A 13,290-nucleotide genomic window follows, 5' to 3' on the forward strand; every position below is an offset into this window, starting at 1 on the left:
GAGATCATACATCAACTATGGTTTGTAGCCTGAATTGATCTGTATTGTTCATAGTTCATTTCTGAGCATGAATCACGTGATTTCCATAAGACTAGGAGATCTTCAAAAGGGGATGTAACACGATTAAAAAATCTGTAGTTTTATATTACAGCTGAATTCATTCAAATACAAATGAGTTTCTATTTCAATTAGATATGAAAGTATGCGAAGGCACAATAAAGAAGTCTTTTTTATTATTTAGAAATAGTGTATTCAGAATAATACAGGCCCAGTTTAAAAAATGTTTAAGACTGAGTTTCCACATTTAAAAAGAGGCCAAATCTAAAACTGTAAACTACAGCACTTAGTCAAGACAGCCATATAATTCAACAAAACATTGTACAAACAGAAATTCTAAAATACATTGAAACTATTTTCACATTTGCCTACTTTTATTTTTTGCATTAAAAAAAAATCACACAAGGTGCTTTATGGAATGATTGCCTAGATTAGACAAAAGAAGGAAAGTACTGCGAATATAAATATGAAAACAAAATTCTGCTATTCGCTACTGTTCTCTATTATGGAGAAACATTACTTCAAAAGTGTTAATATTTTCATCACAGATAGTAGCAGACTCTATTTAAATATTAAACAAACCACTTGCTTGAAAAATTCTGCAGGTTAGAAAGTAAAATATTCTAGCAATTCCAGGTCATTAGAAAGCTTTATATGCCTGAAAACAGATGGTAACTTACATCCTAATGCATAAGCATAAGTTAGATTTGGGTATAAGTAAATATTCAGATTCTGGCTACTACGAAATAGTACAAAGCGTTCCTTATATCTCATGTAACAAATGAAAGACACTTTAGAAGAGGAAGAAAAAGACAGTTGTTTAATAGAATTCTATTTAAACTCAACAATTTAAAGTTTTTTCTTTTCCTTGTGTAAATAGCACTAAAAAGGGGATTCAACAGTTTCGCCAACCTTTTTTTTCCTTTTTTAAGCCCCTTAAATAATGATGTAAGCAGAAACTCGGTTTCATCTCATAGCAAAAACCACAGGTGGCATTCCCATGCTTTAGGTATAAAACCTCTTGTAAAAGCCTAGGTTTGCTAAACGCTTCCTAAAAGTATGCTTTTCTTTTTAGCTATCAATTTTGATATTCATCAGGAGAACTGAAGATAAATAAATATTAATCTGAAAGTGCATTTTCAAAATTTCTACAAGGAAATATTTTCCGTGACACCAAGCTGCAATTTTGGAGAGATCAAACTCAGCAGGAGAGCGCACAGAATGAAAATTTACTCTCCCATTTGAACCACAGAAAGCCTCTGTAGCTCAAGAACGACATAATTAGTCATGTAATTGACTTATTTCTTTCCACTTAAAATTTTTTACAACTTGCCATACTGGTTTAATTTAACATAACATTGCAATGTTGAAATTTGGTTATAGCAATAGATATCTAGATTTCTACTGCACTGGAAGGAATGGTTTGAATGTAAATTTAACTGCGTTTAAAAGTATAACATTGGTCAAGAAACAAATCAAAGTGGACAGACAACCAAAAAAAGGGGGAGAAGAGAGGAGAACTGAAAACTCTCCAAAAAAAATAAAAAAGCCTCTGAATAAATCAAAACCAGAATACTGAAATTTTAAAATAAAAAAACAACCTAATTTAAATGCAATTATTGAAAGTACTGCACATTCTTTATAAAATGTAGATACTTTAATAAGGTGTCATGTTTTCAACAAAAACTTTACCATAAACTTAAGATATCTGTAAGAAAATGCATATTTCTAGTTAACCTAAATTTTATAGTTAAAAAAAAAAGACTGCATTCTTTCAACTAAAAAAAAAAAAGTATATTTAGGCATGTTTCTTTTAACCAGTTAATAACAGGCACAGACAGTTCAGGCTGCCTGCCTAAAACTTTGTCCTAAACCTAAATAACTCATTTAAGTAGCAGATGAACTGCCCATCCCACTGTTGTTGCTGTGGAGAAGTTTATGACTCCTAGTGACCCTATAGCTATCCTAATAAAAAAAACAAAAACCAAACAAAACACGTTGTCATCGAGTCGATTCTGACTCATAGCGACCCTATAGGACAGAGTAGAACTGCCCCATAGGGTTTCCAAGGCTGTAAATCTTTATGGAAGCAGACTGTCCCATCATTCTCCCGTGGTGCAGCTTGTGGGTTCAAATGGCCGACCTTTCAGTTAGCAGCCAAGCGTTTTTAACTAAACACGGTGCCACCAGTGATCCTACTAACCAAACCGGAAAGCCAAACCCAGTGCCGTTGAGCTGATTCCGACTCATAGCGACCTTATAGGACAGAGTAGAACTGCCCCATAGAGTTTCCAAGGAGCGCCTGGTGGATTTGAACTGCCAAACCTTTGGTTAGCAGCCGTAGCATTTAACCACTATGCTAACACCCAGAAAACCTCCTCAAATGCCATATCCTTCCTGAAGCTTTCCTGAATGTTCCAGGAGGAATTAACTGCTCTTTATGTTTGTTCCTGTAGCATTTTGAGTTTCTCTTATAATCCTCAATCCATTATGCCTTGTGTCCTCATTCTTTATGGGTTTCTTCCCTCTGCTAGAGAGTCCCTGGGTGGTACAAACGGTTAAAATGCTTGGCTGCTAACCAAAATGTGGGCAGTTGGAACCCACTCGGCAGTGCCACAGAATAAAGACCTGGTGATCTGCTTCCGTAAAGTTTAAAAACAAAAAAAAGACTGGGGCTGCTAGTTGGTAATATGGAAGTCCTAGGTCAAAGTGAGGAGAAACTAGAGACCAGGGGGCTGTGGAAGAGGCCATTACAGCCAATAAAATCCTATGGAGCTCATTTCTACTCTGTAACACGTGGTTGCCATGAGTCAGAATCGATTTAACAGCAATGGGTTAGGTTATTATTTTTTTTTGGAAACACCATATTTCTGCCTATGGGAGCTGAATGTTTTCCATCTCTGCGTCTCCACAATGGATTATACACAGCAGGCACTCTGTTGAACAAGTGGGGAAAATGGGTAAATCGCATGGAGATCAACACTGGGTTTGTTTCCAAAGTTTACTCTAAAGCAAAGAATGCTTATTTTTAACTATTAATATATAAACATCAAAAATAAAATATCCTGGCTTAAATATCCAGTGAGAAATAATGTATTTGGAGCAAAGGACTCCCCAAAATAGTTAGAAGAAATAGAAATATTGATTTAAAAAAAAAAAAGGAGGAGACATTTAACTTTGTTTTTGGGTAGGGGTCAAAATGTCCCTCAGTCGTTATAACCCACTTAGAAGTTAAAAAGTAGTTAACACTTCACATATGAAACTGGGCAGATTTGGTTAGAGATTATTTAAAATAATGAGTAAACAGTGCAAATACTGGGTTGCTTCATGAGATTCTTACCACATACTTTTTTTTTCTTTAAAGAAAAATTTTAAAATAGTCTCCAGTTTTAACACAAAACAAACGATAAATATTTATGAAGGAAAACAAATTCCACAGCATTCCATACAGATTTCCAAACAGTCTGATGATTCACAACAGGCATCCATGATGCCACAATCCATGTCACAAGGGCAGTTACAGTCATCCCCCATCTCGTCTCCGCAGCAACAGCAGCAGGCCTCCGAAGAGCAGATGCCACATGAAGCCTGGCCCAGCACAATGTTGCAGAGGGTCAGGAATTCACAGAACAAGCATGCCAGGATACAGTGGACACAGCAATCTTTGTTTCCAGTTGTGAGGAGATCACATTGTGAGAAACAGAAGGAACAAAAAAATATAAATATATATATTAGTCATCAATAAACCGAATAATAAAAATTGACTGAAACATTTAAATAATCTACAACCCATATAATATGCAGCCCTAGAGATATTTTGCAAGCTGGAGGCTCAAAAAAAAATACTTAAATTCTAGGTGAGTGATCTCTAGAAGTTGATCATCCATTCAAAAAAAAAAAAAAAAATTGTAGCTATATGTACGTGTGTGTATGGGTGTGTTATTATTCTTACATACTATAAAATGGCCCTGGGTCCTAGGTATCTTTTCCCTATGCCTATTATCTGTCATTCAGACGCCCTACGGCTTTCTATAACGTAAATGACTAAAATGATTGCACTGGACTAAAATATTTATTAAAGTCCTTCTAAAATAGAAATTTCTTTCAACTTCTCCACCTACCTGCTCAAAAATTGGAAAGAAAAAAAATTTAAGTATGCTATGTAGTTGTTAGGTGCCCCTGATTCAACTCTGACTCACAGAGATCTTACGTATGACAGAACAAAACATTGCCTAGTCCTGGGCCACTCCTCATTGTTGCAGCCACTCTGTCAGTCCAGCTCGTTGAGGGTCTCTCTCTTTTCCTCGTACGCTCTTCTTTACCAAGCATGAAGTCCTTCTCCAGCAATTAATCCCTCCTGATGATGTGTCCAGAGTAAGTGAGACAAAGTCTTGCCATCCTCACTTCTAAAGGACGTCTGGCTGTTCATTCTTCTGGCAGTCCATGGTATATTCAATATTTTTTGCCAAAAACACAATTGGAATGTGTCAATTCTTCTTTGGTCTTTTTTGCTGTCCAGCTTTTGCATGCGTATGAGGCAACTGAAAATACCATGGCTTGGGTCAGGCACACCTTAGTCATCAAAGTGACATCTTTGATTTTAAGAATCTAAAGAAGCTTTTGCTGCAGATTTGTGCAATGCAATACATCGTTTGATTTCGTGACTGTTGTTTCCACTGACGTTGATTGTTGATGCAAGTAAAATGAAATCTTGACAACTTCAATTTCTTCACTATGTATCATGATGTTAGTTGTAGGCCCAGTTGTGAAGATTTTCATTTTCTACACATTCAGGTATAATTCATTCTGAAGGCTTTAACCTTCGTCAGTAAGTGCTTCAAGTCATCTTCATTTTTGGCAAGCAAGGTTGTGTCATCTGCATACTACAAGTTGTTAATGAGTCTTTCTCCAATCCTGATGCTGTGCTCTTCATATGGTCTAGCTTCTTGTATTATTTGTTCAGCATATAGAGTGAGTAAGTAAGGTGAAAGGATACAACCCTGCTGAACACCTTTTCCAATTTTAAACCGCACAGTAATCCCTTGTTCTCTTTGATCTATGTACAGGTTCAATATGAGCACAATTAAGTATTCTGGAATTTCCATTCTTCACAATGTTATACACAGTTTGTTATAATCCACACAACTAACTGCCTTTGTGTGGTCAATAAAACACAGGTAAGCATCTTGTGGTATTCACATTGAACTACTAATTCAATAATTAAACTGGGATCCATTACACTAGGGTTAATACAATTTACTTTCTGATAAAAGTGATTGATTTTCATGGTTTCAAATGTTTATTTCATAAGAACTAAATAAAAATTGTGAGACTCTCTGGGTGGGTACTGACATCATTTTTGGAACAGTTTTGCTTATTTCTAACAAATGGTATCTGTACATTAGCCTATGTGAATAATGACAGAGTAATACTGCTTTTCCACTTCCTTCCGTACCAAAGAGCTTTACTTCGTGAGACACCTCTAATGATATCTCTCTAAACCACATTTTGTTTACTAAACTTTATTAACTATATTAAAAGATGGAAAATCAAATAGCCTACAATATAGTAAATTCAATATACCATAATATTCTAAAGCTCTTTACCATCATTGAGATCTTAGAAAGAGCTAGGTTTATTACTAATAACAACAAGAAGGAAATAGTGTTTAACTGGCAGCTAGCCAGTTGTATTCAATGTGTCTTCAAAGAAATACCTGTATTAGCTAATTTCAACACCACTTCATCGAGACATTACCTTTCTATTCCACTGTGGAACACTTAGATTTCAAGACTGAGAGAAGGATCCTACAAAAACTCACTCGACGTTGAAGAACCTTTAACTGACTATTCTTATAACCCCAGGAATTGTTACTAAGCACTTAGATTCTTTATGTATTATTCATAAAATCCATCATCATAAAAATATATGTAATGAATCTATCTAGTTTAAAGGGGAAAGAATGGATTATCTTAGCGGGGGAGATGTTTCCATTACTGTTTCATTTTTTTATTTAAGAAATTTATTTTGTACCAAATTCTGTTTTAAGCTCCCCCCAAAACTAATTCATTTAATCCTAATAATAATCATATGAAGTATTACTAGTATTACTCCCATTTAACCAATGAGGACATTAACTTACAGAAAAGTTAGGACATTTGCCCAAGGTAATAGAGGCAGTAGGTAGCAGAGCCAGGACCAGAAAGCAGGCAATTCACCTCAGCAGTCCGTGCTCTAACCCAACAGGGTATGGTATTGCTACAGGAGTGGGTCACTTCTAAAAGTTGATCTTCCTGGGAGGAGGATCAGTAGTAAATCTAAAACATTCTGCTGATTGTTCACCTATCTGTTTTTAGCCCTCATTCATGTTGTTTCTCCTTTCTAAAGATTATTGCGAATTTCAGTTTTAATGAACTGTTGATAACGTTAACCTTCAACAAATAAGAGCAAAGTCATCACTGAGTTAGAGAACTGATAAATTGTCAATCACACTGTTGAAACAGACATAAGAGGGTCGGCAGCTTAGAGAGAGAGGACATCTCACTCAGAAGAAACAAATCCATAACTCTAAAACGTAAAAAGTAAGGTCCATTGTTAGAGCAACCAGAGCAACGACCGTTGCGATTACATAGGAACTTGAGTGGTAAAACATGGTAATGACAGAAGCCTCCAAAGATTAAGCTCTTTTGATAAACACAAATTAGCAAAAAAAAAAAAAAAAAAGTCACCCTTTTAAAACGTAAGTCCTACATAATTTAATACGAATTAAGTTTGGACTACTCTGAAAAAACAAGCTTATTAAAGGGCACCAAAAAAAGCTACAATCCGAAAAATCATTTTAGCGATCCCAGCTATACTAAACAAGATACATCTACAGAAACACATTCGCTGTGCTTTATAAGAGAAATACACAGAAATAACAACAACGAACAAATTTAAAAAAGGATCCTTAAATTCTTTCAAATCAATTAAAAAATCTGATTTTTTTTTCTTTGCCAAATAAAACCTCTTTCCAGCTGTGTTATATAAAGAGGGGTTTCATTGGGACTTGGGGTAATGGGAAGGTTAAAATAAACTACAAAGAAATAGCTGTTAGAGTTTCCAGGCCTCTCCATCCTCCCCAGGAGAATCAAGAATCATAAAAGGCATTGAGATGGTGGTTTTATTTAAAGCGAAAAGAAGATAAGAATTATCACACCCAAGGAGACTTAAATAGAGAAACAAACTTTAAAAAAAGATGAGTCGTCTGCATCCATGTGGTTCACTGTCAGAAAGAATTCTTTTTCCCCCTGTTCCCAAGGTTTTCAGTTTTTATGGTTTTATTAGGTCATGTTTACAGTTTTTGCCAAAAGTGTTTAACCTCTGCAAAGCCAACTAGGTTCTGGGAAGAGTGCCTGCCTTAAAGTGGGCCAAGCAAAAATTGCACAATTCAGTGTACTAGGAAGAGAACTCAGCACAAGACTGACAGCTACTGTAAATTTAGACAAACAAAGGAACATTCCAGCAACAAAGGGGCTCAAAAGAAAGCGTAAAAGGAAATCTTTAACACAACATTTGCTCCCAAAACTGTTAGGATTCCTGCAGACATAACCCAAAACAAAATCCTTTGGTCCTATGAAAGGTCCTTAATGTTAAGCCTATGCAGTTGGGAGAGCTGGAGAGCCACTAACTTCCCAACACCAGTAAGGTAACAGCAAAATTCTACTTAATAGCATCTTAGCTGACTGGTGAAAATACGTGAAGGATCCAAAGAACTTTGTTTTTACTGAAATGAGACCGAAGATTAGTTTTTGTAAAAACAAATTAGTTTAATGAAATTATCCCAAACTGATTTACCAATTAGTATGTGGCCAAAAAAATCTTCAATGAGGGAAATATGAAGAAGGCCCTTTTGTTAAGGGCCGTCAAAAAGCTTCGTGTACAATAAACTCTTCTCGACTCTAAATAAGTCTCTTAACTGTCTTAGTTTCCTTCTTTTAAGATGTGGCATGCCAGGTGCTCTGAATTTCTTGGAACAAACACCAAACAGCTGTAAGTGGAGTACAAGGAAGAAGAGAGCGGTGAATTCTGAGAATAACGCACAACCCACTTTTGAGTGAATGCAGATTTGTATGCATCTTATCTTGAGTAATAATCTCTAATACAGTTTCCTATGACTGAAATATTTGAAAGTTCTGTCTTCATTTGGTCCCCATGATATAAACTATACACTGAGAAACAAAGGTCCATTAGCACTTAATGGGCCAACAATATGCCAGACAGAATTGTAGATTAGAACATGGGCAGTCAAAGTTGTGTGTCATTAGTAATTTAGGAGATTGCATCCAGATCAAAGCTGTCTCTACAGCATGACAATCAAAGCACAGGTGTTCCAGATTCCCTGGCTGCTAAAGTCTATACCCGCCCAGTGGTGGTATGATGTGACTTACTGCACACCGTGAGCCTGACTGGGTTGAGGCGTTTCTCTTCCCAGATATTGCTTTACTGCGACTATTATTTCTCAACACTAAATCAAATAGCAGGCTAGAAGTGGGTTTTGGTTCTCCTGAATCACAGCCGAGATGGCAACGTTATTTAATGAAAATCCAGCTGTGAGGGACAAGACACAGACATCTCCAGGGAGTTCTGCTCTTCAAGTGTGTCCATCGGGGGGGTAGTGGGAAATATTTACTAACACAGCACAGGAGCTCCGCTTTAAGTGGCTCAGTGTCTACACACCAGAGGACGCAAAGCATTTCTGGCCTACAGCCCTAGACTGACCCGCTGCCTGAATAAATTGGCCTGACGGGCGCCTCCTACACAGAACTCTCTGGAGCAGTGGCGTCCCAAGAGGTCATGCGTCTTAGCCAGAACACAGTCAATATTTTCCTAGTGGGGAAGAAAGCGAGATAGGTCAGGAGGTAAAAAGAAAGTTAGAGAAGAGCTACATTTTCCACTGCAGCACAAGAAGACCACGATTAGGGAAACCGAACAACTTCACTATTATCCTTCCTCTCAAAGTCAAAGGAATCTTGGAAAAAAACAGCAGTTCCCCACCCCCCCGGACTCCTCCATAACTTTCCTAATTTCCAAACTCTGGAATCCATCCTCCTCCTATGGGAGGTGAATTCATATTTTAAATACAGCCAAGTCTTGATGTGATGACACAGGTATTTTTGCTTCTCTTATTTCTTTATGCTGCTGCCTTCTCTGTGGTTGGTTCATTAAATATTCCAAACTCTCAGAGAGACAGTAATTGTTGATCAAGACTTATCTGTAGCACTGGTTAAAGTAGTCCTTTCTAAAGAACTGTATTTCATCAAGGCCAGGAAAATAACATATATATCAAGAGGCCTTTTGTTTTCCAGGGACTTTACACAGAAATCTGAAGAGGAGTAAAAACCAGTTCAAAGCAGTGTTTGTTTGGAACATTTTACACGTGAAGTTAGGATTTGGGCAGAGAGAAGGGAAAGAAAGGCTATAAAGAAATAAGTAAAAGAAGTGGAGTAACTAACATTTACATCAGTACATTTCCGGGAGCAGTGGTAGTTCCGTGGTAGAATTCTTGCCTTCCCTGCAGGAGACCTGGGTTCAATTCCTGACCAGTGCGTCTCATGCGCAAGCACCAGTTGTCTGTCAGTGGAGGCTTGCACGCTGGTATCTGCTGAATAGGTTTCAGTGGCGCTCCCAGACTAAGACGAACTAGGAAGAAAGGCCGGTGGTCTACTTCCAAAAATCAGCCAATGACAACTCTATGAATCATAACGACCTGATCTGCAACCAATCACTGGGATGGCTCATGACCAGTAACATTTCCTTCTGTTGTGAGTGGGGTTGCCTTGAGTTGGGGAACAAAGTGATGGCAGCTAACAACAACAACTGAATCTCTACAACCTTTTAAGGTCAGAAGTTTTAAAAGCTGGATAATAACAATACTGTCCCCATGGGGTTATGGTGAGGATTGTAAGAGATAATGTACAGAAAGTGCTCAATAAAAGATTTAACATGTAAGTGTTCACTAAATATGATTACAGTTATTCTAGGAAGGCCATACCCCTTTACCTACCTATGCTCCATTTCATCACCCCGATTACTACACCAAAACAGGGCCATTCTGTTTTAACCCCAGGAGGTTTTTAAAAGGCTCTGCTCATAGCTCAAACACCTGAAAAAAAAGAACTAAGAGGGCAACTCTGAGAACAGACTCTGCAGCAGATTAGAGCAGAAATCTGCCTGGGAAGAGTTAGTAATTGTGTTTGGCTACATTACAAGATTTCAAAATAATAATCTATTTTTTTCCGTATTTCCATGATTATCCATTTATTTTCTCATGGAAGAAGCTAAAAGGCAAAAACAGAGTAAGACCATACTTTAACTGAAACTATTAAATGCAGACTTTATTAAGTTGGTCAGTTAAAATATCTCTAATGCAAAGAATTTAATTAATAATAAGGTAAAGTATAATATATGAATAATATCATCTATTTTAAGTTTTAAAAGCATGTTCCTAGACAGATTCAACATTCAATAGTCTGCTAAAGTTGGTAACCATATCGTTTATGGCTGGGACAAAATATATGAAAGCAAATCCTCCAGTTTTAAGGAAAATATGTTGGCATAAAAACAAAACATAAATCCCAAATTTCTCAATTTTATTTTCCTGTGTTTATTTCACAAATTCACATTTTGGCTTCACCCCTTGTTATTTGTCTTTGGAGTAAACACTGTGTAAGGTTTATTATGAAAAGAAACCAGTTGCCTTTTTTTGAAACCATACTGTACCCACTGGGGTGACTCCTTAAAAGGGTACAAGGATTATAACGAAAGCCATGTCTGATGCTTTCAGCCACTGGTCTTAGCCTATCACAAACAGGCTCTAGGGGCTGGTCAGGTCATCTAAGATGCGAGGTCTTCACGGTGGCATCAGAATAAATAAACACACTGAGAAGAGACTGACCTGGTCAGCACTCAAGCTGAAATATTCACAGGTCTTAGAACGTGCACAGCAATTCTCTAGACACTTGACCGCTACACAGCAAGAGTCCAAAGGGCACCTTTGCAATGCAAGCAGCTGAGAGGGCCTTGGGGGCTTGTTTCTGCAGCTCCTGGGAGGCAGGGGCAGCACCCCTGGCAGGAGGTACAGGCCTCACATAAGCAGGAGGAGCCTTGCCTGAAAAAGGCCCATAAAGCTCTCCCCAGCCCCAACAGGAGACAGACCCCAGCCAAAGAGACCCAGCAGTCTAACAGCCTCACCAGGTGAGATGAAGAGGAGCAAGCAGAGGCAAACTTTAAACAGAAACCAGGCACCAAAGCCTGTTTCAAAGCGGCACACAGGGGGTAAATCCTGTTATTTATGGAATTAATTTGCAAATCACTGATGGCATTTTGTTACTCTTTCCACATCCCTCCCGCTCCACTTCTCCACCCATGTTGTCTTTTAATACCATTTTTTTTTTAGACACTATCACAAACCTCAGATGAAAAGGACAGCATGACACTGAAATTATAAGGTATAAATATCTCCACCTTAATTTAGTGCACAATTTCAGAGCCAAGAAAATCTATGAACGTGTTGTTTGCAAGAACTGTAAAATAAACAAAAGTGGCTAAACCTGGTTTTCTCACATAATAACAATTTTGTAGCTGTCTATATTACTTTAAATGGTGGAAAAGAAGATAAAAATAAAAACCCTCTTACTGAGCTACCTCTCACCCCTCTGTACTCCATCCACCACCACCATTACATACACCCTAACTGAGTTGTTTCCAGGGTCCCATCTCATTGGCTACTATTACCATTAAAAAAAAAAAAAAGGGTAGTCAAATGCCAGAACTACCAGAAGAAATGCCCTAAGTGTCTGTGGTTCTTGTTGCTGTTTGTATGTTTGGTTTAAGTTAGGCTTAATAACATATCTGGGGGCACAAAACCAAAACTGGTTCAATGCACGATCACACCCCATCTTTATGAGTGGCACCAACAGCCAGGTATTACCCTCTTCATGAGGATTATGATACTGGAGAATTAAGACCTGCTTTCTGGCCCTGGCTGTCACAGCTGACTGAGTGACCTTGCGCAAGTTATTTTACCCTGTGTCCATATACATTCAAAACAAACAAACAAAAAACCCAAAAAACAAACCCATTGCCAACTTACAGCAACCCTATACGACAGAGTAGAACTGCCCCGTAGAATTTCCAAGGAGTACCTGGTGGATTTGAACTGCCAGCCCTTTGGTTAGCAGCTGTAGCACTTAACCACTATGCAACCAGGGTTTATGTACATACATATGTACGAGGAAAGGGAAATGATCTCAAAGTTCTTTTTAGGTACTATGGTTCTATGATGATATATATAATCGACTATTACCTATAACCAGTAGATTTCTAAGTCTAGCTCAGAGGCTTCTCTTGGCCTGGAGTAGAACCATTGCTTGGCTTATTACAATATTCAAAGTATAAGAAAATGAATGCTGACTAGAAGAAGTTGGCTAAGCCCAAGGGCAGATAGGCCATGCTGTGCAAGGACTGTGAAGGCGCAGGCTCTATTATGGGTTGAATTCTGTACCTCAAATGATAATGCTGAAGTCCTAACCCCCATACCTGTGAATAAGAGCTTGTCTGTAAATAAGAGTATTGGAATATGTAATGAGGTATCAGTTAAGAGATCATATTGGATTTGGATGGTCCGGTATTCTTATGAAAAGAGAAGAGACACAGAGAAATACACAGAAGAAGGACAGCCATGTGGAGATGGAGGCAGAGACTGAAGTGATGCATCTACAAGCCAAGAAATGCCAAGGATTTCCAGGTACCACCAGACTTCAGTAGAGACAAGGGAGGATCTTCCCTAAGAGGCTTCAGACAGCATGGCTCTGCCAATACCTTGATTTCAGACTTCTAGCCTCCAGAACTATAAGACAATACATTTCTGTTATTTTAAGCCAGACCTAGTTGTGGTACTTTGTTATGATAGCCCTAGAAAACAAACATGGGCCCTGAGTGCCTTGTTGCAGAGGCTGAATGTGGCCCATAAAGTAGGCTTCATATGAACAAAGGGAAATGGTCAAAGCATAAACTGCACTTGGGTCCAGAGAAGAGCTGGAGTCACATGGCATTAGCCACAGAAGTGGTAATTTTATAGAAGGTGGAAAAAAGTTGAATGAGTAAATATAGCCCTCATTCCTGATCAGCACAGAAACCCAGATAGAGACCTTGGTGGTTAAGAATTCTTTCAACAAACATTCATTGAGCACT

The 13,290-nt window shown here is 38.0% G+C and overlaps 1 protein-coding gene across 2 annotated transcripts in view; it reads right to left on the reverse strand.

The window, feature by feature from the left end:
• Positions 1–211: 211 nt before the first annotated feature.
• MDFIC (MyoD family inhibitor domain containing) overlaps positions 212–13,290 on the reverse strand; it is a 106,738-nt gene continuing 93,659 nt past the window's right edge. Inside the window, exons 5-6 of one of the 2 annotated variants that reach the window (XM_064289793.1) lie at positions 9,552–9,738; positions 3,927–8,086 (exon numbers count right to left, since the gene is read on the reverse strand). In XM_064289793.1, the coding sequence (XP_064145863.1) occupies positions 9,554–9,738 (185 nt within the window). In that variant the 3' untranslated portion in view covers positions 3,927–8,086; positions 9,552–9,553. Of the gene's footprint in view, positions 3,720–3,926; positions 8,087–9,551; positions 9,739–13,290 lie in introns of those variants that run through there. The other variant, XM_010587368.3, reaches the window with a different exon arrangement.

This window comes from Loxodonta africana, chromosome 8, assembly GCF_030014295.1.
Source record: "Loxodonta africana isolate mLoxAfr1 chromosome 8, mLoxAfr1.hap2, whole genome shotgun sequence".
NCBI classification, from domain to species: Eukaryota; Metazoa; Chordata; class Mammalia; order Proboscidea; family Elephantidae; genus Loxodonta; species Loxodonta africana.